Raw genomic sequence first — 23,258 nt, forward strand, 5'->3', positions numbered from 1 at the left:
TCAAACACCAGATGATGCATCTGAGCCAACTAAGGATTCACTGAGACTGAAGAAGCTCGAGATCATAAGAATTTGAGGCTCAGCTGATATAGTATCATAGGAGAATCCAACCATTGTATGTCAAGAGACTATAGGCAGTGAAAGCTCCATCTGGAGGAGGAACGACGTGGTTCAGAGCGTTGCCTCCTGCAGCTGGTGACATGTTCAGATTTCAGCTCTGTCGGTTAGAAAGTCTGTTTTTGTTTTTCATCTGTGTGTTGCTCTTTCATCCTTTTCTTCTTCCTGTTTCTTGCATCAAGCTGGCTGACTTCACCACTGATGAGGTAACCATGAGCAGTAAGCCTCGTGTCGCTCACAGTTACATTTAACATAGTGCGATAAACACACTCAGTCATTATAAGGTACATCCTCTAAAGGTTCACATAACAGACAAACAGGATAATAAAAATAATCTGGTTCTTTGCAGCGTCCTCAGATGAACAACACACGACATTATTACACGTCTCAGTATTTGTTACACTGAACACAAATATAAACACAACACTTTTGTTTCCATGAGCTGAACCGGATCCTGACTGGTTTTGCGACATGTGTGTCATTGTGCTACACATGTACGGCATATTTCAGAGTGGCCTTTTATTGTGGGCAGTCTCAGACACACCTGTGCAATATTCATGCTGTCTAATCAGCACCTTGACATACCACACCTGTGAGGTGGGATGGATTATCTGCCATAAACAGATATTGTGGTCAACAATTTCAGTTCTAAAGTCACACAGCAAACCATTGTTATGGAACACAAATACAAACTGTGTTGATACATAATACAAAAAAATTGTAGCAATATGGTTTGAAATGCGTAAAGGTAGTGTGTTAGGGAGCAATTTATCCGGCTTGGTTCCCTTTCAGTGTTCACACAACAAAGTAAATTCAGTGTGTTCTGAAATCAATATATTTCTTCTATGACTTTCAGGCTGGTAAGCAGGCAGGGCAGGTCAGAAGATGTCTTCATCATTTCTTCCTCATTAGCTTCCAGCAACTGCTTTTCTCTTCATATCTTCTGTAACACATTCACAACAGTTGATATTAACAGTGTTTAACCTGCTTTTTCTTTTCAGGTGGAAGTTTGGAAAGCTGTGAGGGTCTCAGGCAAGGAGTGAGCAAAAAGCAGAGGCTCAGTTCTTTTCTCCTGTTCTAGTGGTGACATCTTCAGAGAGCTTAGGATAAGTGTCTCCTCCATATTTGGAGCTTCCCCCCTTCTGCACACACCAGAAGGTATGATTCACTCTTTACTTGTGGCAGACGAATCTGTAGAACAAAGAAAGAACATTACAAAAATATTTTCTTTAATCATTCATTAAACTGAATTGTACATCATGTTTAATTTGGCCATTAGAGGTAAAGTATTCTTGGGGAAGACTAAACCCCAAATTGCCCCAATTCTATTTATACAGCACCAACAGCATAACGGGCAGTCGGTGCCTTTTTATATTGCAAGGTAAAGAACCTGTAATACATATAACATATTACAGAGAAATCAGAGAAAAAATCAGTTTAAAAAAAAGACTTTAAGTGAAACTTGAAACTAACTGATTTGTGTCATCTGGCTTCATAGATAAATGTATGTTGTCTAAGGGAAGCATGTTTACCCACACAAGCTTGAATATATCAATAAATAACATTTAAATAAATGAATAATCCCCTTTTTACTAGTGGTATATTATTATGTCTGTAATACAATGTTATCATGAACATTATGAAATACTGCTCTGAGGTTCAACACAGAGATTAAACCCTGTCATAAGAAGATCGTAACATTCACTAGTAATGTGCTATGATACAAATCTAAATCCTGGATGAATTAATTCAAACAAGCCATTCCTCTACAAATGAATCACAGTTGATGTTTCTATTCCACATTTGATGATGAAAGTCTTTGAATAACCTTGTAGGAGTGTGGTCTAATAGACATTGATGCTTTGGATGAAGTAATTATTGAAGCTGACTTGGTAAGTTCAATAGGACCAAAAGTGTTTGAATACATGTCAGCAGTTAATAAAGTTGTTATACTTTCTAAGTACCTGGTGTTGCTGTGGTTTCTCTGTTGTGCTGTTGTTTGGTTGTTGTTTTTTTCAGCAGGTAACCAAGCAGATTTTCAGTGTGTGTGTCACACTGATCAGTGTCAATTTAGGATTCAATATCTAACCCAAGGATATTTGACAAGGAGACCGGATTAAAACATCAACACAACTGGACAAACCAGTCTACCTCATGAGCCACAGCCTCCCATAATTTTAATAGAAATCCAGTAAACCTTGCAGTGAACTCATATTTATCATTATACATCCTAGTAAGTATAGTGAAATAAAATGCATTCTTTTACAAAGTAGGAGCATTTACAAACACGTTTCATGAACGTTTAATTAAAAACGCGTCTTATTTCATAGTGTAATCATCACATAACTTTTTCAAAGCACACTTTGTCTTGAACCGCCCACTAATTATATTCACACTAAGTATATATCCACACAATAATATCAGGGATTTTAAAATCTAGTCCCTTTATTGAATTCACACTGGGTCTTTATGGACTCACTAGCTTAGCTTAGCTTGTAACCGACTCGCTAGCACCATGACCTTTTCACCTATCCCTCATGCCCATTCTTGCGCAGGGTTTCAGATGTTTTTGTTACTTCTGTGCATCCTATAGCAGTAATGATACTTGTAATAAATGTAGTCTGTTTCATATGGAGGCCAGAATCACTGAAGGCCCAACTCCACACCCTTGAAAAACCCATAGCTAGCTAGTCCCCTGTTGGTGTGCCCAAAGCTAGCATAGGCACTGTTAGCGCGCCTCCAGCGGATTGTCCCGAGCTCCTGGGAAAACAGGATGGCTGGGTGACGTGAGGATGAAGCATAGTCCTAAACAGAAGACCTCTGTATATCGCCAACCTGTTCTTTTTCTAATCGTTTTTCCCCAATGGGCAACGTTTGCTGAGAAAAAAACAAATTCATAGATTTATTACTTCTAGACTGGACTACTGTAATTAGTTATTAGCAGCATGTCCTAAAAACTCCCTGAAATGCGTTCAGTTGATTCAAAATGTTTTTGTCAGATCATTTCTCAATATTACTTACATTTACAATAATGGTTTATGCCGCAGTGGGGAATAGATTGTATCACAGTAGATGTCTTTCTGAAAGTGCTGTAACTACGTTTTTAAAAAAAAAATTCATCCAATGTTATCATCTTTAACGCCATGTGGCTGTAGCTCAGGAGGTAAAGCAGGTCATATACTGATGCAAGGTTGGTGGTTTAAACCCTGGCTGTACCACTCTGCATGCCTGAATATCCTTGGGCAAGATACTAACACTAAGTTGTTCTCCCATGCATCCATTGGAGTATGAATGAGTGTAATTGGTAGATAAAACGGACTTAAGCATAGAAGAATGAGGAATAAAGTGCTCTGGGAGAGTAGGAATCAGTCCTGTTACCATGTGCCAGTGCAGAGCAGCTACCTGAACTCTACTCCCACAGAGGTTGATTATCTTGTTAATAATTTTACATCTTTACTATGTACAACTCTGAAAAAGACCACTTCCAATCAGAAGTCCTTGACTCTCTGGTATAACTTTCAGACGCACACATTGAAGCAGATAATTTGGAAGCTGGAGAGAAAATGGCATCTAATTTAGAAGATCATAATTTAGCCTGGAAAAATACAACACATTACAATTCACCACTGAAGGAAACAAGAACAACCCTTGGTTTGTCTTCAGCACTGTAGCCAGGCTGACAAAAAGTCAGAGCTCTGTTGAGCCAAACTTTCCATTAACCTTAACTAGTAATGCCATCATGAATTTCTTCACAAATAAAATTTGAACAGTTGGAGAAAAAAAATGGTTGCATGGTTGTTGGCCAGCTCCCTTGGTGGTCCAGGGTAGCTCGGACTTTTTGAGAACCTGGGGCCATGGCTTATACCAGGGTGGCCTCTGGTCCTCTGTGACTCTTGCCCTTTGGTTGTAGGCACTCCATCTGGGGCCTCCCTCCTGTTGGGATGGACGTGCAGGTGTTGCAGAGATGTGTGGCCTCTGGTCTTAGGTACTCTTGGGGGCTGCGGATGGAATGGATCTCCTGGATCTACCTCTGTCTGCCTCTGACTCCTGGGGGCTGTTATTGCAGCTTCCCACCCTTATTTTCAAGTACATTTCATGACAGAGACACAGACATTCACAGTCTCTTTCTCACAAACCACAAGACATCTGTGCATTTTCATATTTTTGTGTTCCAGGTGCTATATGTTTTTTCCAGTTGGTGATCCAGTGTGCATTTCTATTTGTACTGTATCCTTAGTTTGACCTCCTTCCTTTTTTTTCTCCTGCCTGTCCTGCCTTAGGATTTGTCATACTATAAAAGATATAGATATAGATCATTTAAGGAAAATGTGTTTGGCACAACAGTGCCTTCAGATCATAATTCTGATTGCAAAACCTTCTAGACAGGACAGGATTTTTGTTTTAAAAAAAAGAGTTTCAGTCAGGTTTCAGAGCTCATCACAGCACAGAAACAGCTTTAGTGAAGGTTAAAAATGATCTTCTTATGGCCTCTGACAGTGGACTCCTCTCTGTGCTGTCCTGCTATACCTCAGTACAGCATTCAATACTGTTCAATATATAATAATTTATTACAGCTTGCTTCCCTTGTGCAGTATCATTAGAAAGCACAGAGTACATTTTCACTGCTATGCAGCTTTATCTATCCAAAAAGCCAGATACCACACATCAATTTGTTAAACTGCCTGTCTTAATCTAAATGTCTTAAAGACATAAAGACCTGGATGACCTCTAATTTTCTGCTTCTAAATTCAGGTCAAACTGAGGTTATTGTACTCAACCCAAAATTTTAGATGTATGGTATCTAATCAGATGCTTACTCTCTGGATGGGGTTAGGATATGTTCTTCAATGATCACGTTAAAGAAACACGTAGGCCTGCTTTCCTACATGTTTCTTTAACGTGTAGAATGCAATATCTCTAAAATTGGAAATATCCTGTCTCAGAGTGATGCTGAAAACTAGTTCATGCATTTATTACTTCCAGGCTGGACGACTGTAATTCATTATTATCAGGAAGTCCTAAAAACTCCCTGAAAAGCCTTCAGCTAATCCAAAATGCTGCAGCAGGAGTCCTGACAGGGACTAGAAAGAGAGCAGATTTCTCCTGTATTGGCTTCCCTTCATTGGCTTCCTGTTAAATCCAGAATTCAAAATCCTGCTCCTCACATACAAGGTCTTAAATAATCAGGCCCCATCTTATCTTAATGACCTCATAATACCATATCACACTAATGGACTGCTTTGCTCTCAGGCTGCTGGCTTTCTTGTAGTTACAAGAGTAATTAAAAGTATAATGTGGTGGGATGGATGTGGATGGATATGTGTGTCTGTGCAGTTTCTGTGTGTGGGTCTGTGTGTGCATGTGGCTAGGAATGGGCCTTGATCCTCAGGGACATTGTTATTAGGGGTGGGGGATTCCCTTCCTGCTGCTCCTCACTGGTTGCCACAGACCTACCCACTTCCTCGGGATTTGAGCGCTTGGTGACTCCGGGGTACCTGACTGGGCGTTTTGGCGTGGTTGGTCGGCTCCCTTGGAGATGTGGTCTGGGGTAGCTTGAGAGCCTCTTTATCATATGGTGGAGCACAGCTGGGTTTTGGGTGGTTCTCGAACATCTCGGGGACTGTGGCTCCATCTGAGGCTCGTGTTGGGGTGGCCGGCCTCCAGCAGGGTTGACTGTCCAGTGCCTCTGGTCTGACACCCCCATCCGAGCTGTTGGAGCTTGTTCCGGGACCTCCCTCTTCTCTTGGCTGGGGTGGATGCATGGTTGTCATCGGGCTGTGTGGCCAGGTCTCTTAGGTGCCGTGAACAGTCAGGATCTCCTGGGTCTTTCCCTGTCTGCTTCTGGCTCTAGGGGCATGGCATTATTGCAGCCGCTCATCCTCAATTTTCAAGTACGTTCAATGACAAACACTTATACACAGGCACTCACATTGCCTGTCTCTCTCTCTCTCTCTCTCTCTCTCGCTCTCTCACACACACACACACAGAGGAAGATTGCATATTTGTTTGTTTGTGTTTTTGTGGTGTGTATCGTTTGTGTGTGCTTTGTTACAGAATCTATTCACTTCATCCTCAACCCCCCCCCCCCCCCCCCTTTCTATTTTTCTGCTTTCTTCACTTATCTTTCACTAGTCTGGCCTTTACCCCTGTCTCGTCCTGCATAACAACATCTGCAAGACAGTCATATGAATAGTAAAATAAAGTAAACCAATAAAACAAAAACATTAGACTACATAGATTCTATGGTGCTTCCCTTGGGAAAGCAAATATGGTTAGCACAACAAAGTATTCAGAACATAATTCTGCTTGCCACAACTGCTGGACAGGACAGGTTAAAAAAAAAAGAAAAAAAAAAAAAAAGAAACTACAATGGGAGGCAGGGCCTTCAGCTTGCAGGCCCCTCTGTGGAACCAGCTCTGAGTCTGGATTTGGGAGACAGACCCCCACTCTACTTTTTTGATTAGGCTTAAAATTTTCCTTTTTGACAATGCACACAAAGCAAATCGTTGCGGCTGGATTAACACTGTATTAGGTCAAGGCTGCTAGGGGGTTCCCATGATGCATGAAGAAGAGTGTTTCTTCTTCACTCACTATGTGTTTATACACCACTCTGCATTTAATCATTGGTTATTATTAATCTCTGGCTCTCCTCTACAGTATGTCTTTGTTCTGTCTTCCTCCCCTCACACCTAACTAACTGGTCAGGGCAGATGGTCGCCCCTCCCTGAGTCTTCTTCCTGTTGAAAGGGAGGTTTTCTTTCCACTGTTCCCAAAGCACTTGCTTATAGGGGGTCATATGATTGTTGAGATTTTCTCTGTTTTGTCTATATTATTGTAGAATCTTTACCTTACAATAAAAAGTGCCTTGAGGCAATTGTTGTTGTGGTTTTACGCTATATAAATGAATTCAATATATAAACAATTTTAATGACAGTGACATTGCTGACAAATCTGTAGAAACTATATACTGACTTGCAAAATCTCAAATGATTTTTTGTAATCCACTACACCAAGTTCTGAAACTGTTTGAGAGTAGAGGTGATGTTATTTTCAGTATAAATAAATAGTACATTCAAAATCAACCCAAGACCCAAAAAGATATGAGCCCCCCAGAACAAAGCAAAACAATATTTTTTTATGTTTTGTACGGTGTCTTGTATATGAAATGAAGTATCAAATAAAAACATTTCACTGAAGACGTGTTGAAGCTTTGACATATTGTTGAACATCCCATAATTTAAACCTGAAAAATAATGTTAGGCCAAACAAGGACATAGAGTCTTTCCCAGAGTTATTTTAAGGAGACTTGCAAATTACATATTTGTTGAGGAAAAATCTATTCTACTCAACCAATGTGGAAGTTAAATGGGAGACACAGATTCATTTGATTGATGTTCCCGATCTTTTTTTTTTAACTCTTTTTACTCAGACATTCTAATGTAGAACACTAACTGTAACTGATACAATATTTCTATAGCATTATGTCTGTACCCTGTGGAACAGGAGCAGGTGGCGGTGGAGAGGAATCACCAGTGGGTAATGGCAGGCTGGAGGTGCTTTCCTTCTCTGTAACAAATGCAAGTTTTCAATAGTGAATGTACACAGAGACTATGGGTAAGCTAACTGTGACAACCACTGTAATAGTTTATCAAATACATTGGAGAATCAAACAGATACATGCTTGTTTTTAAAAAGTGCTTTGTTTCTCATGTCAGGCAGAGAAAGACAATATGAAAGTGGATTAAAGATAGGCTTACATCCCTTGTTGCTTCCACACAGTGGGCAGGCAGAGCAAGAGATGATGGGCAGCTACTCAACTCTGTCATTGGATGAGAGAGAGGAATGTCAATGTTTATGATGTGTGTGCACTGTTGCAGGCATTTGGCTGTTTGTGTGCACTGTTTGCCATCCACATTTGTAGTAACACAAAGAAGAGAGAGAACCGATTAAAAAAACAGTACGTATATGAGATGAACAGAAAGAAAAGCAATGCGTGTAAATAGAGGAAGAAAGCAGGTGGGTGAAAGCTGTGAAGTCAAATTGACTACTCACTTTTTTAATAGCCCCAAATGAAGCAAGGCACATGCTTTATGTCACAGGTGTCGAACTCCAGGCCTCGAGGGCCGGTGTCCTGCAGGTTTTAGATGTGTCCTAATCCAACACAGCTGATTTAAATGGCTAAAAGACCTCCTCAACATGTTTTAAGTTCTCCAGAGGCCTGGAAATGAACTAATCATGTGATTCAGGTGTGTTGACCCAGGGTGAGATATAAAGCCTGCAGGACACCAGCCCTTGAGGCCTGGAGTTTGACACCCCTGCTTTATGTGTACATGCTTTTGCACCACATTTATCCATCAGTCCAGCAGTATCACTGATCTTTAAAAACCTCATGACACTGTATTAAGATCCAATTTTCTGCATACGAGCGGTATCTTTAGAATGGCTTTTTATCACCATGTTCTGACTGAGGCCTCCAATATAAACAGACATGGCCGGGATTGTACAGCACTTTGTTTATTCATAGTGGATCAGTGTCGTCTGGAACTCATTCAAGCCCACATATGTTTTTCAGGACAATACAGTGAGTTATACAGTATCTCACAAAAGTAAGTACATTTTTGTAAATATTTTGTTATGTCTTTTCATGGGACAACATTGAAGATTTGGCACTTTGATACAATGTAAAGTACTCAGTGTGCAGATTCTATAACAGTGTAAATTTGCTGTCCCCCTAAATAACTCAGCGCACCATTAATGTCTAAACCGCTGGCAACAAAAGTGAGTACACCCTTAAGTGAAAATGTCCAAATTGTGCCCAATTAGCCATTTTTCCTTCCTGGTGTCATGTGACTCGTTAGTTTTACAAGGTCTCAGGTTTGAATGATGAACAGGTGTGTTGAATTTGGTGTTGTTGCTCTCACACTCTCTCATACTGGTCATACTGGAAGTTTAACATGGCACATCATGGCAAAGAATTCTCTGAGGATCTGAAAAAAGGACTGATACTCTATACAAAGATGGCCTAGGCTATAAGAAGATTACCAACACCCTGAAACTGAACTGGAGCACGGTGGCCAAGACCATACAGCAGTTAAACAGGAGAGGTTCCACTCAGAACAAACCTCGCCATGGTCGGCCAAAGAAACTGAGTGCACATGCTCAGCCTTATATCCAGAGGTTATCTTTTAAAGATAGATGTATGATTGCTGCCAGCATTGCTGCAGAGGTTGAAGGCGTGGAGGGTCAGCCTTTCAGTGCTCAGACCATACGCCGCACATCACATGCCTGTCATCCCAGGAGGACGCCTCTTCTAAGGATAATGCACAAGAAAGCCCACAAACAGTTTTCTGAAGACAAGCAGACTAAGGACATGGATCACCTGTGGTCTGATGAGACCAAGATAAACTTATCTCAGATGGTGTCAAGGATGTGTGGCAGCAACCAGGTGAGGAGTACAAAGACAAGTGTGTCTTGTCTACAGTCGAGCGTGGTGGTGGGATGTCATTGTTTGGGGCTGCATGAGTGCTGCTGGCACTGGGGAGCTACAATTAATGGAGGTAACCATGCCATTAATACACAGTACATGCCACCATGTACTGTGACATACTGAAGCAGAGCATGAACCCCTCCCTTCAGACACCGGGCCACAGGACAGTATTCCAACATGATAACAATCCAAACACACCTCCAGAAAGACCAGTGCCTTGATAAATAAACTCAGGGTAAAGGTACGTGACTGGGCAAGCATGTCTCCAGACTTAAACCCCATTGAGCATCTGTGGGTGATCCTCAAATGGAAGGTGAAGGAGCAAAAGGTCTCTAACATCCACCAGCTCCATGATGTCATCATGGAGGAGTGGAAGAGGAGTGGCACCCTGTGAAGCTCTGGTGAGCTCCATGGCCACAGGGTTAAGGCAGTGTTGGAAAATAATGGTGGCCACACAAGATATAGACACTTTGGGCACAGTTTAGACATTTTCACTTAGGGGTGTACTCACTTTTGTTGCCAGTGGTTTAGATATTAATGGCTCTCTGTTATGTTATTTAGAGGGGACAGCAAATTTACACTGTTATACAAGCTGTACACTGACTACTTTAAATTGTATCAAAGTGTCATATCTTTAATGTTGTCCCATGAGAACATATAACAAAATATTTACAAAAATGTGAGGGGTGTACTCACTTTTGTGAGATACTGTATAGATTTCCACGTGTCTTACTAAAATACCTGGATTAACTGGACTAAATTTAAAATACATCTTTATCTTAACGTGGACTAGACTTCTGTCTATTTCCCTGCTTTCATAAATGGTCACATAAATATTGGTTGACTGATAAAAGTCGACAAAGATCTTCACCATGTCAGAATGATATTGACTGTACTTAAACAGAGGTAGACTGTACGGACTGATGTTGATGACATGAAGATGATGGTGTGGTGAAGGTTGCTCACTTGCCTGTCTTCTTGGGGATTCTCCATTCCTGCATTTCTTCCCTTAATCTATCCATTTCTTTCTCCAGCTCACAATATCGCATCTCTGCTTCATGAAATGGTCTGTAGGATAAAGTAAACTCTGTTCAGTGTCTTATTCTAAAAATGAATTTTAATATGTTGCAGTTACGTCATAGTTAGGGTTTCAAAGTTGATCTGCAGTCAAAACCCTAAATTTTAGCATTGTAAAAAAAAATACCTCATACTATTTAACGAACCTTTAAAACCTGTCTGTACTTGACAATGCTACCTACAATTCAGTTTTGAGATCCCTTCCCTGGCGCGTCAATCCCCACTTACATCTTGCGTCAGGTGACCTCAATGGGTACATATTAGGGTGAGGCAAGCTCTCACAATGGTTTCACCCAAAGCCTCTGCTGACAATGACCCACGGCTTTTATCACACCTTGGCTCATGTGATGAGTCACATGATTAATATGACCCTCTTAAAGGATAACACCGACTGGGGATTAAATACCTGGGATGCTCCACCATTTGATTTTAGAACTGAAGAAGCTTCTCGGATGAGAGGTGAAATGTCTTCAAAAAAATTAAACAAGTCTAGTTGCTTTCTTTCCAAGCTCCTTAGAAAACCATGACCTTGCTAACTGAGAACCTATGGAAGCAGAGTCTGGGGAGAAGGGGGACAACTTGCCCATCACTGGGGTTTAGGTCACTATGTGGTTAAGCAACTGCACAGTAACAGAAAGGCTCCTGGAAACTTTTCATGTTGTAGGACTGTCTGACACATCTCCACAACATTGCATGGAGGTCTGGGACAGTGCCTCTGGACTGGCAGACTGGAGTGGTTCCCCTGTTTTAGGAGAGGGACAGGAAGGTGTGCTCCAACTATACAGGATCACACTGCTCAACCTCCTTGGGAAAGTCTATGCCAGGATACTGGAAAGAAGAGTCTCTCCATTAGTCAAACCCCAAATTGAGGAGGAACAATGCAATTTTCATACTCGCTGTGGAATACTGGACCAGCACTTTATACTCTCGAGGTTATTCATGGGAGTTTGGCCAACCAGTCTACATAATGGATTGGATTTATATAGCGCTTTTCAAGGCACCTAAAGCGCTTTACAATGCCACTATTCATTCACTCTCGCATTCACACACTGGAGGCAGCTACAGTTGTAGCCACAGCTGCCCTGGGGCAGACTGACAGAAGCGAAGCTGCCATATCGCGCCATCGGCCCCTCTGGCCAACACCAGTAGGCAGTAGGGTAAAGTGTCTTGCCCAAGGACACAACGACCAGGACAGAGAGCCCAGGGATTGAACCGGCAACCTTCCGGTTACAGATGCGCTTCTCAACCCCCGGCGTCATGGTCGCCCCTACATGTGTTTTGTGGACATTATACCAATCCCTTTGAATATCCTGCGGGGAGTGCTTTGCGGGTATTGGGTGTGTGGCCAGTTGTTATTCAGTCCCTGTAGCGAGAGCTTGGTTTGTATTGCAGGCAGTAAGTCAGGCTCATTCCCTGTGGGTGTTGGACTCTGCCAGGGCTGCCCTTTGTCACCAATTCTGAGCCTAGTTTTTATAGATAAAAGGTGGTTCTGTTGGGTTCATCAGGTGGTGGCCTCCAGCTCGCACTGGAGTTTGTCAATGACAAACAGCAAACAGCAAACACCATACGAGGCTGAAACTATAGACACAGTGACCTCTCTTCCCCTGAGCTTCAGATCTTTGGACTAAGTTGTCTCTTTCAAAAAATAACTCAAAACTAATCTTTTTATACTTGCATTTAATAAAGTTTTTTTTTTAATGTATGGTATTTTCTTGTGAAGCATTTTGTGATCTTTGTCTTGAAAGGTGATATACAAATAAAATTTTACTTACTTGCTTGCTTTATCATTAACAGTATAACTGAGAAAACAATAAGAATTTCGCAATATAGCGCACTACAATTTTTTTTCTTCTGAATGTCTTTTTGTTATCTTGTATCCAGTTTTGTTTTTTGGTTGTTTTTTTTTCTTTACCTTAGTTGGGAGCTTATTTACATTATCTTCAATTGCTGAGATTCTCGTTTCAACCTGCATGATTCTTTCCTGATCAAGTCTTCTGGAACTGGAAAACTTGCCAATCCCAGGGCTGATCAACTTAGAGTTCAAGTAAACCTACTTGATCTGCTTTACAGTTCATGGAAGTTATTTATGGCCTAATGAAGGAAAAAATGTCTAATACTAATACTCTAATACAAGTGGTCAGGTGTTAAATGTCACAGTCAATATGTATTTCAGAACAGATTTCAGAAGTCCAGTGGTGGTAAATAGTGCTGGATTGATTTTGTTACCACATTTCATAGTCACCATTATCCGTATGTAATATCTCAGCACATAAATTAACATGCATTGATAACAATTAGCCAGATGTCCATGATGTTAATGGCCTTTTGACCTCAAAAAGGAAATGCAAAATACACTGCAGCTTTTTCATATTGAAATATTTCCTTCAAGGACCAAACCATTTCCATATTAAATTTTTCTGAAAAAACTTAAGATTTAACATCCAATGAAGTGTAATAAATAAAGCCTACTGTAATTTGAGAAGAGATAGGAATTATATTCAGATTATGTAGATGGACTGCAGATGAGATTATATTAGCTGATACCTCTGCAAGTCTTCATCAAGTCCTGATATCGCCTCCTCCACTGTGGTGGTGTGGGTGGATGCAGCAGCATCTTGGTCTAAAGTAAGTGGAAGCTCAAACAGTGGAGGCAGATTGTCTGGTAGATTGTCTGTAACTTTCCATAGCTGACTCTGAATTTAAAGCACATGCAGATCATCAGTGGGATAAAAAGGAAAGTCCACTATGATAATTACATGATCATAGGTGTCTTTAAATGGAAGCTCTGAGGTGTATGCAGTTTCTAGAGTGAGATCAACTTACCAGTTTTTCGAGTCCATACAGATTCTCACATTCCCTAAGCTGGGTGTGGTTTATCTGCATCATGATATCTTGACTGCGGTCAACAGCACCTGTCTGACTATAAAATATAGACAAAATAAAGAAGTATATTATAAGAAAAGTAATTTATTCCCTACAACAACTTTACCATGGGGATACTACACCCTGTATATAGGGACCTAGGGACTTCTGAAGATCCCCAAAGAAGGCGCCCTTTCAGAGCCAAACTTGGCAATATAAACTCACCCACCTAGAATCCTGCCAGACTTGCCACCATCTTAGTTCTGCTTATGGGGAACACACCCTATCACACCAAAAACTTCACGGTCTTCACCAACAAGGTCTGCAAACTTACACTGACTTTAAAAGAAAACATAGTGTCCTGTGATATGGTCTCACTTTTCACTTGTATACTTACATCCAAGGCAGTGGAGACTGTCAAAAAACAACAACAGCAAGACAGTTCCTTTCGCAACAGAACCAATGCCATGTGCCATGGGTTCCCCAGGCTCACCCATTGTAGCCAAACTTTACATGGAGGAAGTGTAAAGTAAACCACTTTGCTACCTCTTAAGGATAGTACCTAAGAGGTAGGTGACCCACTCTACTACCTGAGCTACAGCCACTGGTAGGTATGATGTATTTGTGAATGACACCTAAAGAGTAAAATACTTCAACAATTGTTGAACTAAGGTGGTGGCTTAGTTCAACAATTGTTGGTGGCTTATGACACCAGCTGTCAACTGCCTATAATGAAGTCTTTTAATCCCCACTCACACCTTGCTACAGGTGACCTCAACAGGTCACATGTTAGGATTGGACACAGTCTCACGGTTTCTTTTTCTTGTTTTTGTTTTTTGTTGTTGTTGTTGTTGCTTTTTTCCCAGAAACACCTGGTGCATTAGCTCTGCGTTGTTTTTCACACCTTGATTAACACGATTAATAGTGGGTCAACCACCACATCCAAAGGGGACAGACCCCTACTGTGGTTTTAATAGCTCATTCAAACCTTTGGCTTTAGAACTTAGGAAGCCTGAGGGGATAAGGGTAAGGACATAAATCAACTGGTAAATAGAGAGCTTCGCTTAAACGCTCTCCTTTAGAGATAGGGCGAGGAGTTCAGCCAACTGGGAGGGGCTCAGAGTAGAGGAGCTACAACTTCACATGGAAAGGAGCCAGTTCAGGTGGTTTGGGCATTTGATTAAACTGCCTCCTTGGTGAGGTCTTCTGGGAGGAGGCCGGGGGCAGACCCAGGACACACTGGAGAGATTACATCTCTCGACTGGCCTGGGAACTCCTTGGTTTTTCCGTAGAGGAGGTGGTTGGGGAGAGGGAGGTCTGGGCTTCTCTGCTTAGGCTGCTGCCCCTGCGACCCAGCCCCAGATAAGTGGAAGAAGTTTGATGTGAAAGGTAGTTATGGTAAGTTAGCTGAACTACATAAGTTAAACTTGAGTTCACCTGGTAGCAGTGTAAGAGTATCCAACAAAAGCCAAGTGTACTCCTGTTGGAGCTCTGTCCATTACATCAGATAGTGTCTCCTGCAAAACATAACAGATTTCAAATTTTTCATGCAAACAACCACCAACTGCTCTTATTTTTTCAGAAGCTACACACATTTCCCATGTTGACCACACTGGCAGCTTTATAGGATTAGGTTGGTTTATTTATTAATGTTATATGCTGGCTATGAAAGTTAACCAAATATGTTTATATGAGACTTATGCCAGTGTATGGCACACACAAATACTAAATGAAAATTCTTTTAAGTTACCATTTCACTAAGACAGTCGTCGAGGATGTCAAAGTTTGATGTGTCAGTTGGATTAGAGACTTCAGGCAGGAAAGGTGCAGGGACTTTATGCAGGGAACTCCAGTCCAGTCCACTGAAAAACTGATGATTCCTAAATTCACTGGAGCCTTTCCTTCCAAGACGGACTTCCCTGTCACAGATCAGTTCATTGATGAAGGAACGAGCCTCCTTTGAAATCTCAGGGCCAGAAGAAGGAAACTCAAAATACTCCTAAGGGTTATCAAAAAAGGTAACAATTGAAGAAAGTTGTTAACTTTGTTGTTTTTTCTAGCAACATTATTTTGAGTGCTTTGATGCTGTTAAAAATTATGATCCTGGCCTTGTTTTTCTGAGCATTCCATAAATTCTTGGTTTGTTTATGTGGCAGAGTGTGGTTTGTGGCTAGGGATGGGTATCGTTTAGGTTTTATCCGATACCGGTGCCAAATCGGTACTTTTGAAACGGTGCCGGTGCTCAAACGATGCTCAAACCGGTGCTTAAAGAATGGAGAACACAAAATTGGTCCAAAAACCTCTCATGTTCAGCTGTTTTTTGTAAAAATATAACAATGTTAGCCTTTTCTGCAGCTATGGGGCATATATGGTATCACTCTTGGCTGGAAGCAGTGCTTAAACAATGGAAAAAACACAAACTTTGTCCTAAACCTCTCATGTTTAACTGTTTTCCACTTTTTTTTGGGTCATTTTAGCCTTTTTGGCCAGGGTGAAGGGAGTATCTGCCATCAAACAAGAGGACAGCCGCATGTAGCTATGATGGTGTTTGCTAGTTCACCTTACATGCATTAATGTAATAACGTGGTTAGCCTACTCAACGTAAATTAGCTACTCACGCAGAGAAGAACGGCTGCTGCTGCCACCATCATCCGTCATCATTTCTGCTACACTAGCAGGGCTAGGGGCCAGGACTCTCCTCTTCGTGTTTTTGGGGGGGGATGTTGCATAACAGGCAACCCACCCGCAGTAGATGTGCTCGGTGTGAGGTCTCGCAGCAAGCTATCAAATACGGCGCATTTCTGGGCTTTTAAAAAAACCGCTATGCGTCGCCAGGTGTTTCATCGGATTTGAGGTGTTACCTCCTTTGACAGTATCACAGTATCAGCTTAAAGCACTTGTTGCAGGCTGCTGAGTTTGCATCTTTTGCTGTGAAGTACAGCCAGACTTTTGACCGCTTTGCCTTGGACATTTTTAATCTGTAGCTCTGCTCTAACAGAACGTACGTACCTGGCCCCGCCTACTATCCTCGGAAACGTAAAATGATTGGCTAGAATCTAAAGTGTATCACAGCTCAGGGAAAAAAAAGCACCGAAATAAAGCACCGAAATGTGCGCTGCTTTTCGGTCTGGTTACTACCGTTTATGTCAGAACCGGTGCCATCATGGCACCGGACACCGGTACCCATCCCTATTTGTGGCTCAGCTGCACTGGGTTCAGGGTGTGGTGTCAGGGGAGCCCAGGCAGAGGATCTTAGCCTGCCCACAGCAGCCAGGAGCAGGTTAGTGGATGTCCACTGGGCAGTAGTGGACCGCTTGGGCGTCACGCCAGAGGACTATTGCTGGCGTTTCCAAGAGGGGACGTTTCTTCTCTTGGACTTTTTGGATTTCAGCAGCTATTCAATAAACTGCTTGCCATAAGTTAAACCCAGTTTGCCTCCCCAGGTCTGCATTTGGGTCCTCACTTCTCGTCTTCCATCTTATGACAAACTTTTACACAAATATAAAAGTATACAGAACCTATAGCTATACACTTGTTATTATATTTATATACAGTTACTTCAGAAAGTATCCATATTCATTTAACTTTTGTAGATTGTGTTTTAGATTTAATTTAAAGCCCAATTGTGCTCAATTCCACACTTATCCAGTCCCTCTGTCAAAGTGTCAGTAAACAAGCATATAGTTAGGGCTGGACCAGGTGACCCTGAATCCTCCCTTAGTTATGCTGCAATAGACATAGGCTGCCGGGGATTCCCATGATGCATTGAGTTTTTCCTTTCCAGTCACCTTTCTCACTCACTATGTGTTAATAGACCTCTCTGCATTGAATCATTTCTGTTATTAATCTCTGTCTCTCTTCCACAGCATGTCTTTTATCCTGTCTTCCTTCTCTCACCCCCAACCGGTCGCAGCAGATGGCCGCCCCTCCCTGAGCCTGGTTCTGCCGGAGGTTTCTTCCTGTTAAAAGGGAGTTTTTCCTTCCCACTGTCGCCAAAGTGCTTGCTCATAGGGGGTCATATGATTGTTGGGTTTTTCTCTGTATCTATGAAGCGCTATATAAATAAAATTGAATTGAATTGAATTGAAAACTTCAAATTGCCTTTGCTTGGCAGAAAACGCATTGCATGAATAGACTAAGGTGGTCAGTTTGAATAGAAACTATTATGTAATGGCCAGTTAATATACATTTAACATGAAACAAAATAATAATTGTGTTTATGAAGCTTAGAACAACTATGACCTCATTCCTTTATCAGAAATCACATGAAGGTTATTATGAACTTGATAAGTCAACCAAAGGTTTTTAAACCACCTATACATCATGGTACTATAACCCTTGAAAAAAATGTACTTTAAGTTTCTCCACTGACTTATGAAAAACAAAACTGAAACAAACAGACAATCCAGACTAGCAGTGCTTATTTCTGTTTACACTGCATCATAGATATTAAACTGGTGCCATTATGCTATACACACTAGGTTGTATAAACAAATGAATAAAAACAGATTTAAACATTTGGAAATATTTAGTTACAATTTTTGTTTCAGTCCGGAGAATTACACTCAGATACTGTCTTCTTTAAAAACCTTTTTGGTCTGGATAAAGTGATAAAGGCCCATTTGGTCCATTATAATTGTTGAATTATGTGCCAAAATTGCATTTTGTTATTTTGTTTGTTTTACCAGCACACAGACGGATCATTAAAAATACTTGCAACAGAAGTGAATGGAAATCTGCCATCGCTATTAAAATGTGTGCAGAAATTTTATTATACTCCAAATTTTCATTTTGGCATTTATATGACATTAAAGCTACTTGTATGTACCTGAAAGTGAATGATCTTGGCATATGTTTCAGAGATGGACTCTGCATAGAAAGGTGTGGTCCCCAGCAACATCTCATAAGCACAAATGCCCAGAGCCCACCAGTCACACTCAGGACCATAACCTCCACCTCCCTCAACTGCTCTTAAGATCTCTGGAGACAAATAGTCTGGGGTCCCGACTGCTAAAGACGAGTGCACCTGCAAAGAAAAGAAGATAGATTTAAAAAAAAAAATAGAAATAACTAAAAGCCATGACCTGCTTCAAGGAAATACTAGAATGTAGCAAAATCATCGCTGCGTGTTTTTAGTCCTGTCTTAAAAATGAACAAATAAGGAAGCTCCATGACAAGTAAACTGAGTTTTTGTTGTTGTTGTTGTTTGTTTGTTTTTGTTTTTTTAATTACAGCCGAGGAGGTCAGATGCGCCCTCCCTCTGAAAGCAGTCTTGTCACAGACAAACAGAAGAAAATGGTATTGAGTTGAAAAGGAACACAATTTGTCCCGTACTTCAGCTAGAATGAAAAAAAGACTCAAAGCTGGAGTTATTAAGTGTCTTTACGCTGCGCAGCTGCCTCTTCTTCTCTCATTCTCTCTCCCTCCCTCTCCTGTTGCTACTTCAATCGTGAAACTGATCAATGATCAGCTGATTGGCTTTTCTCTCTTGTTTGTTTATCGCCCACTTTGCACCAGAAAGAGAAAACCAGCGGATGTCGCGCTAAACAACAGCAGCAGATTTAAGCTCGATGAGCTGTTGTTAGAATTGATTTAATATTACTTTCTAGTATCAGCTGATGTTTGCTGGGTCTAGCAAAGTTTTTACAGGGGGGGCAGGTAGGGCATTAACAGGGATTGGGGGGCACAAAGAAATACTTTTCTTTCTTATTCTCATTTAAAATGTCTAGCTTTTAATAAATAATTATCTGACTCTTACAGCCAGAGTGGTCATAATGTAAAATGTATAGAAAACATACATATATACCAACAAGACAGTGTGCATCACTGTCACAACACCATTTGTGTTCATTCAAAGGCTTCATGGCTTTTCCTATAATACCTGGTGGGCTGGTCTCTAGTCAAAATGCCCGGGCCGATTTTTTTGTCCCAGTCCAGCCCTGTCCGGGTCAAGGGATGTGCAGACCTTCCTCTCTCCAGGTATTGCGTGACATATTGTAATCTTTACTGTAAAACTAGACTGTTGCTATGAGTTAGTTTAAGAATGTAACTGAGAATGTATGAGAGCACTACTTTTAGGAGACAGTGTTGCTTTTTATGCACATCTTTTTTTATGAAAACTAATGTCTGTCTGTCTGTCCGTTGTTACTTGCACACAATGAACTCTCACCATCCCATCATCAAGTAGCCTCAGACAGGAACCAAAGTCTCCCAGTCTAATATGCCCATCAGCTGTCAACAGGATGTTGTCAGGTTTGATGTCTCTGTGTAAGAAAACAGGTAAATAGGGCTATTTAACCTCTAAATGTCAGATTTCATTAACAAAAAAAGTCATTATGATCAAATGATTATAGTTTCTTTATGTTAGTCAGTTTTAGGAGAGAGCTAATATTAATATTTGAACCTCATATCTCTGATACATATATTTTAGATAATGTTTCTCTGCAAACTCGGTATGACTGTAGCCCTAAATAAGAAAAAAAAAAGTAAAAAATCAATAAGCAGTCTACCTGTGCACATAACCCAGTCTATGGACTGAGTCAATGGCCATAACCATCTCTGCCAAGTAGAACTGAGCCATGTCCTCAGGGATCCGATCCTCAAATTTACTGAGGAGAGTCAGCAGGTCTCCACCTACATAATAATCCATCACCAGGTACTGAGTGAGAAGGGATTGGAAGGTTGTGAAAATTAGTAATCGGATTCAAGTTAAATATAAAATGCTAAAATGTAGACAACACATTTGTAAAACATATTTATCTGATTGACCATGTATAAACATACCAGGTAGTTATCATCTTGAAAGGCATAGTGCAACTCTGTGATCCAGCGTCTGTCACCCCTTAACAAAACTTCCCTCTCTTCTTGGTAACATGCTGTCTGTGTAAAGCATGAAGAGAACTCGATGCCAGACAAATGAAAAGCAGCAGGCAGAAAAATATAATGCTGAATTATCAATAACAAAAACCTTATAGATTTAAAGTTTGAGTCCCCATTATGTTGTCATAACCCTATTCTTAGTGTTGTGAATGTGAGGTTATCTGTGCTTGTGTACCTCTCCTCGCCTCAGCATGTCCCACTTATTCATAATCTTCAGAGCATACACTTGTTGTGTGTTTCGCATCTTTGCCACTGCGACCTGTGGTAGTGACAAGACCAAAAGCAGCACAATAACCACTTAAACGATTGGATGCACAAAACGAGAAGACTGTCATAATTGGTGATTTGTCTAAAACATTCTAACAGTGAGAGATGGTCGTGTTCTGTATCGAATTATGTACAAATGAAACATTGCTTATTGGAATATTTGAATGTTTTGACAAACACTCATTCACCTGCCAAATATCAGAATACTTCTCAGTATAATAGCTCAAAGCATTGCTTTGGGGAACTTTTTTTTGTTCTTTTGGTTGCTCTTTTTCAATTCAGTTTGTTCAACTGAGTTCTATTTATATAGTGTCAAATCACAACAACAGTGTTGCCTCAAAGCATTTTATACTCTAAGGTAAAGACCCTGCAATTATACAGAGAAAACAGAGAAAACCCCAACAATCTGATGACCCCCTAGGGGCAAGCACTTTGGCAACAGTGTGAAGGAAGCCAGACTCAAGGAGGGGTAGTCATCTGCTGCAACCAGTTGGAGGTGAGGGGAGTAAGACAGTAAGAGAGCCTGATGATTAATAATAACTACCTGCAGAGTGTTGTATAAACACATAGTGAGTAAAAAGAGATGAATGAAGAATTCTCAGTGCATCGTGGAAAGCCCCCAGTGGCCCAAGCCTATTGTAGAATTAATTAAGGGAGGAGTCAGGGTGACCTAATCTAGCCATCAAAAAGGAACATCTTAAGCCTAATCTTAAAAGTAGAGAGGGCATTTGTCTCCCAAATCCAAGATGGTTTCACAGAAGAGGGGCTTGAAAGCTAAAAGCTCTGTTTGCAATTCTGCTTTTAAATATCCCAGGAACAGAATCAGAATCAGAGAGACTTTATTTATCCCCAAAGGAACTCCAAGTAAGCCAGCAGTCTGAGAGTTAAGTGCTCCTTTGGGGTGATATGGTACTATGAGGTCTTTAAGATAAGATGGGGTCTGATTATTCAACACTTTGTATGTGTGGAAAAGGTTTTTAAATGTGATTCTGGATTTAACGGGGAGCCAATGAAGAAAAGCCAGGATTAGCAAGATCTGCTCTCTTTCTAGTCCCTGTCAGTACTCTCCATGCATGTAATGAATTACAATTGTTCAGCCTACAAGTAAAAAATGCACGACCTAGTTCTTCAGCATAAATCTGAGACAGGATGCTTCTAATTTTAGAGATATTGCACAAAGATATTGCTGCAATGCACTGTGTTGGTGCATGGCAATTAAGAAGAAGTAGGTGGCAGAATTATATCCTTAAACATAGTTTAAGAACAAGATCCAGAGTGTGATTAACGTGGTGGGTTAGTTCTATTCTGTTTTGAGCAAAGGCAATTGAGCCTAATAATCAATTAAAGGCCATCTTGATGCTGTCATTTTCAGTATCTGCACTGATGTTTAATTCACCAACAATAATTATTTTCTCTTAGCTGAGCACTAAATCAGATAAGAAAGTCTGAGAAGTAAAGTACAAAAGCCCAGGTGGATGATAGGTAACAACAAATAATAAAATAATAAAATACTTTAACTTTACTTTACTTTACTTCCGCAGGCACAAGCATTCTCCACTGCAACCACTGAACATCCAAGGTATGGACATTGAGGCTGTGGACTTTACTTTACTTTAAGTCCTCAAAAACACATCCACCTTTGATCCTCGAGCCAAAAAACGGCCACGCCCAAAAAAGTGCTATAAAAATGTTATATATTAATATTTTTTTCCACTTTAAATGAGTCAGTCTTTTAAAACTACTTCTGCCTGAAATATATAAAGTTTTAATTATATTTCGGGGGTTTTAACCCTTTAAATCCCAGTTTCTTTACATGAGCACACTGGTTTTTTAGCCGAAAAAACCAAAAAACTTAAAAATTTTCCAGAAAATACATTTGAAGTAATATTTGATTGTTATTATAATTAGGCCTTTATATGGGACAAAAATTGCCACCAACATTCATTTTGATCCATCATTTTTTTTTTTTTTTTTGCAGGGGCAGTAAATATCATGTTTTCACGTTTTTCCACCACTAAATGCTTATTGCCTTGTTGTTTTTTAAAATAAAATAAAAAAAATATGTAAATAAAAATACAAGATCACTTTGAACCAGAAAAACATTTATTTTAGAAGGATAAACTTCAACATTTATGTTGTTGGGAATGTAGAAATGTCATTTCCTCTACTGCCAGACTGGCTCGATTTATGTCCACAATATAGTCCACACAGTCACTGTAAAATGAGACGCCAAGGAGGTTGTGGAAGCCACCGATTTATTCTCCTCCTGCAGGAGTAGGTGCCAACAACCTAACAAAAAATGAAAACAAAAGAAAAGAAAAAAAACCTGTGTATATTTTGGACAAGAATGGGCAAGAATGAAAAAAATGCGTGCGTAACTGACACGTAATGACACGTACCTTTTTGCCCAAATCTTTATACCATATTTCACCGGCTTTTTTGGAATGTACTGCCTGAAGCTGCACCTGCCTCTGAATGGGACGAGTTTTTCATCCAAACAGGTCTCTGTCTGGACGCACAGCATCTGCAGGTGGTGCGCCCACACTATGAAGGCAGCCATCTGGCAGCC

At 40.6% G+C, this 23,258-nt stretch overlaps 1 protein-coding gene across 1 annotated transcript in view; it reads right to left on the reverse strand.

Moving 5' to 3' along the window:
* Positions 1-438: 438 nt before the first annotated feature.
* Positions 439-23,258, reverse strand: part of dmpk (DM1 protein kinase) — a 44,329-nt gene continuing 21,509 nt past the window's right edge. The window contains exons 3-15 of the mRNA XM_085469329.1: positions 20,598-20,681; positions 20,327-20,422; positions 20,053-20,201; positions 19,713-19,806; positions 18,372-18,569; positions 15,294-15,542; positions 14,981-15,060; positions 13,505-13,601; positions 13,226-13,374; positions 10,575-10,672; positions 7,875-7,936; positions 7,609-7,683; positions 439-1,308 (exon numbers count right to left, since the gene is read on the reverse strand). Of these exons, the coding sequence (XP_085325455.1) occupies positions 1,219-1,308; positions 7,609-7,683; positions 7,875-7,936; positions 10,575-10,672; positions 13,226-13,374; positions 13,505-13,601; positions 14,981-15,060; positions 15,294-15,542; positions 18,372-18,569; positions 19,713-19,806; positions 20,053-20,201; positions 20,327-20,422; positions 20,598-20,681 (1,521 nt within the window). The 3' untranslated portion in view covers positions 439-1,218. The remainder of the gene's footprint in view (positions 1,309-7,608; positions 7,684-7,874; positions 7,937-10,574; positions 10,673-13,225; positions 13,375-13,504; positions 13,602-14,980; positions 15,061-15,293; positions 15,543-18,371; positions 18,570-19,712; positions 19,807-20,052; positions 20,202-20,326; positions 20,423-20,597; positions 20,682-23,258) is intronic.

This window comes from Copadichromis virginalis, linkage group LG10 (assembly GCF_057382275.1).
Source record: "Copadichromis virginalis isolate Kocher_CV1m ecotype Utaka linkage group LG10, C_Virginalis_male_GT1.1, whole genome shotgun sequence".
NCBI lineage: Eukaryota > Metazoa > Chordata > Actinopteri > Cichliformes > Cichlidae > Copadichromis > Copadichromis virginalis.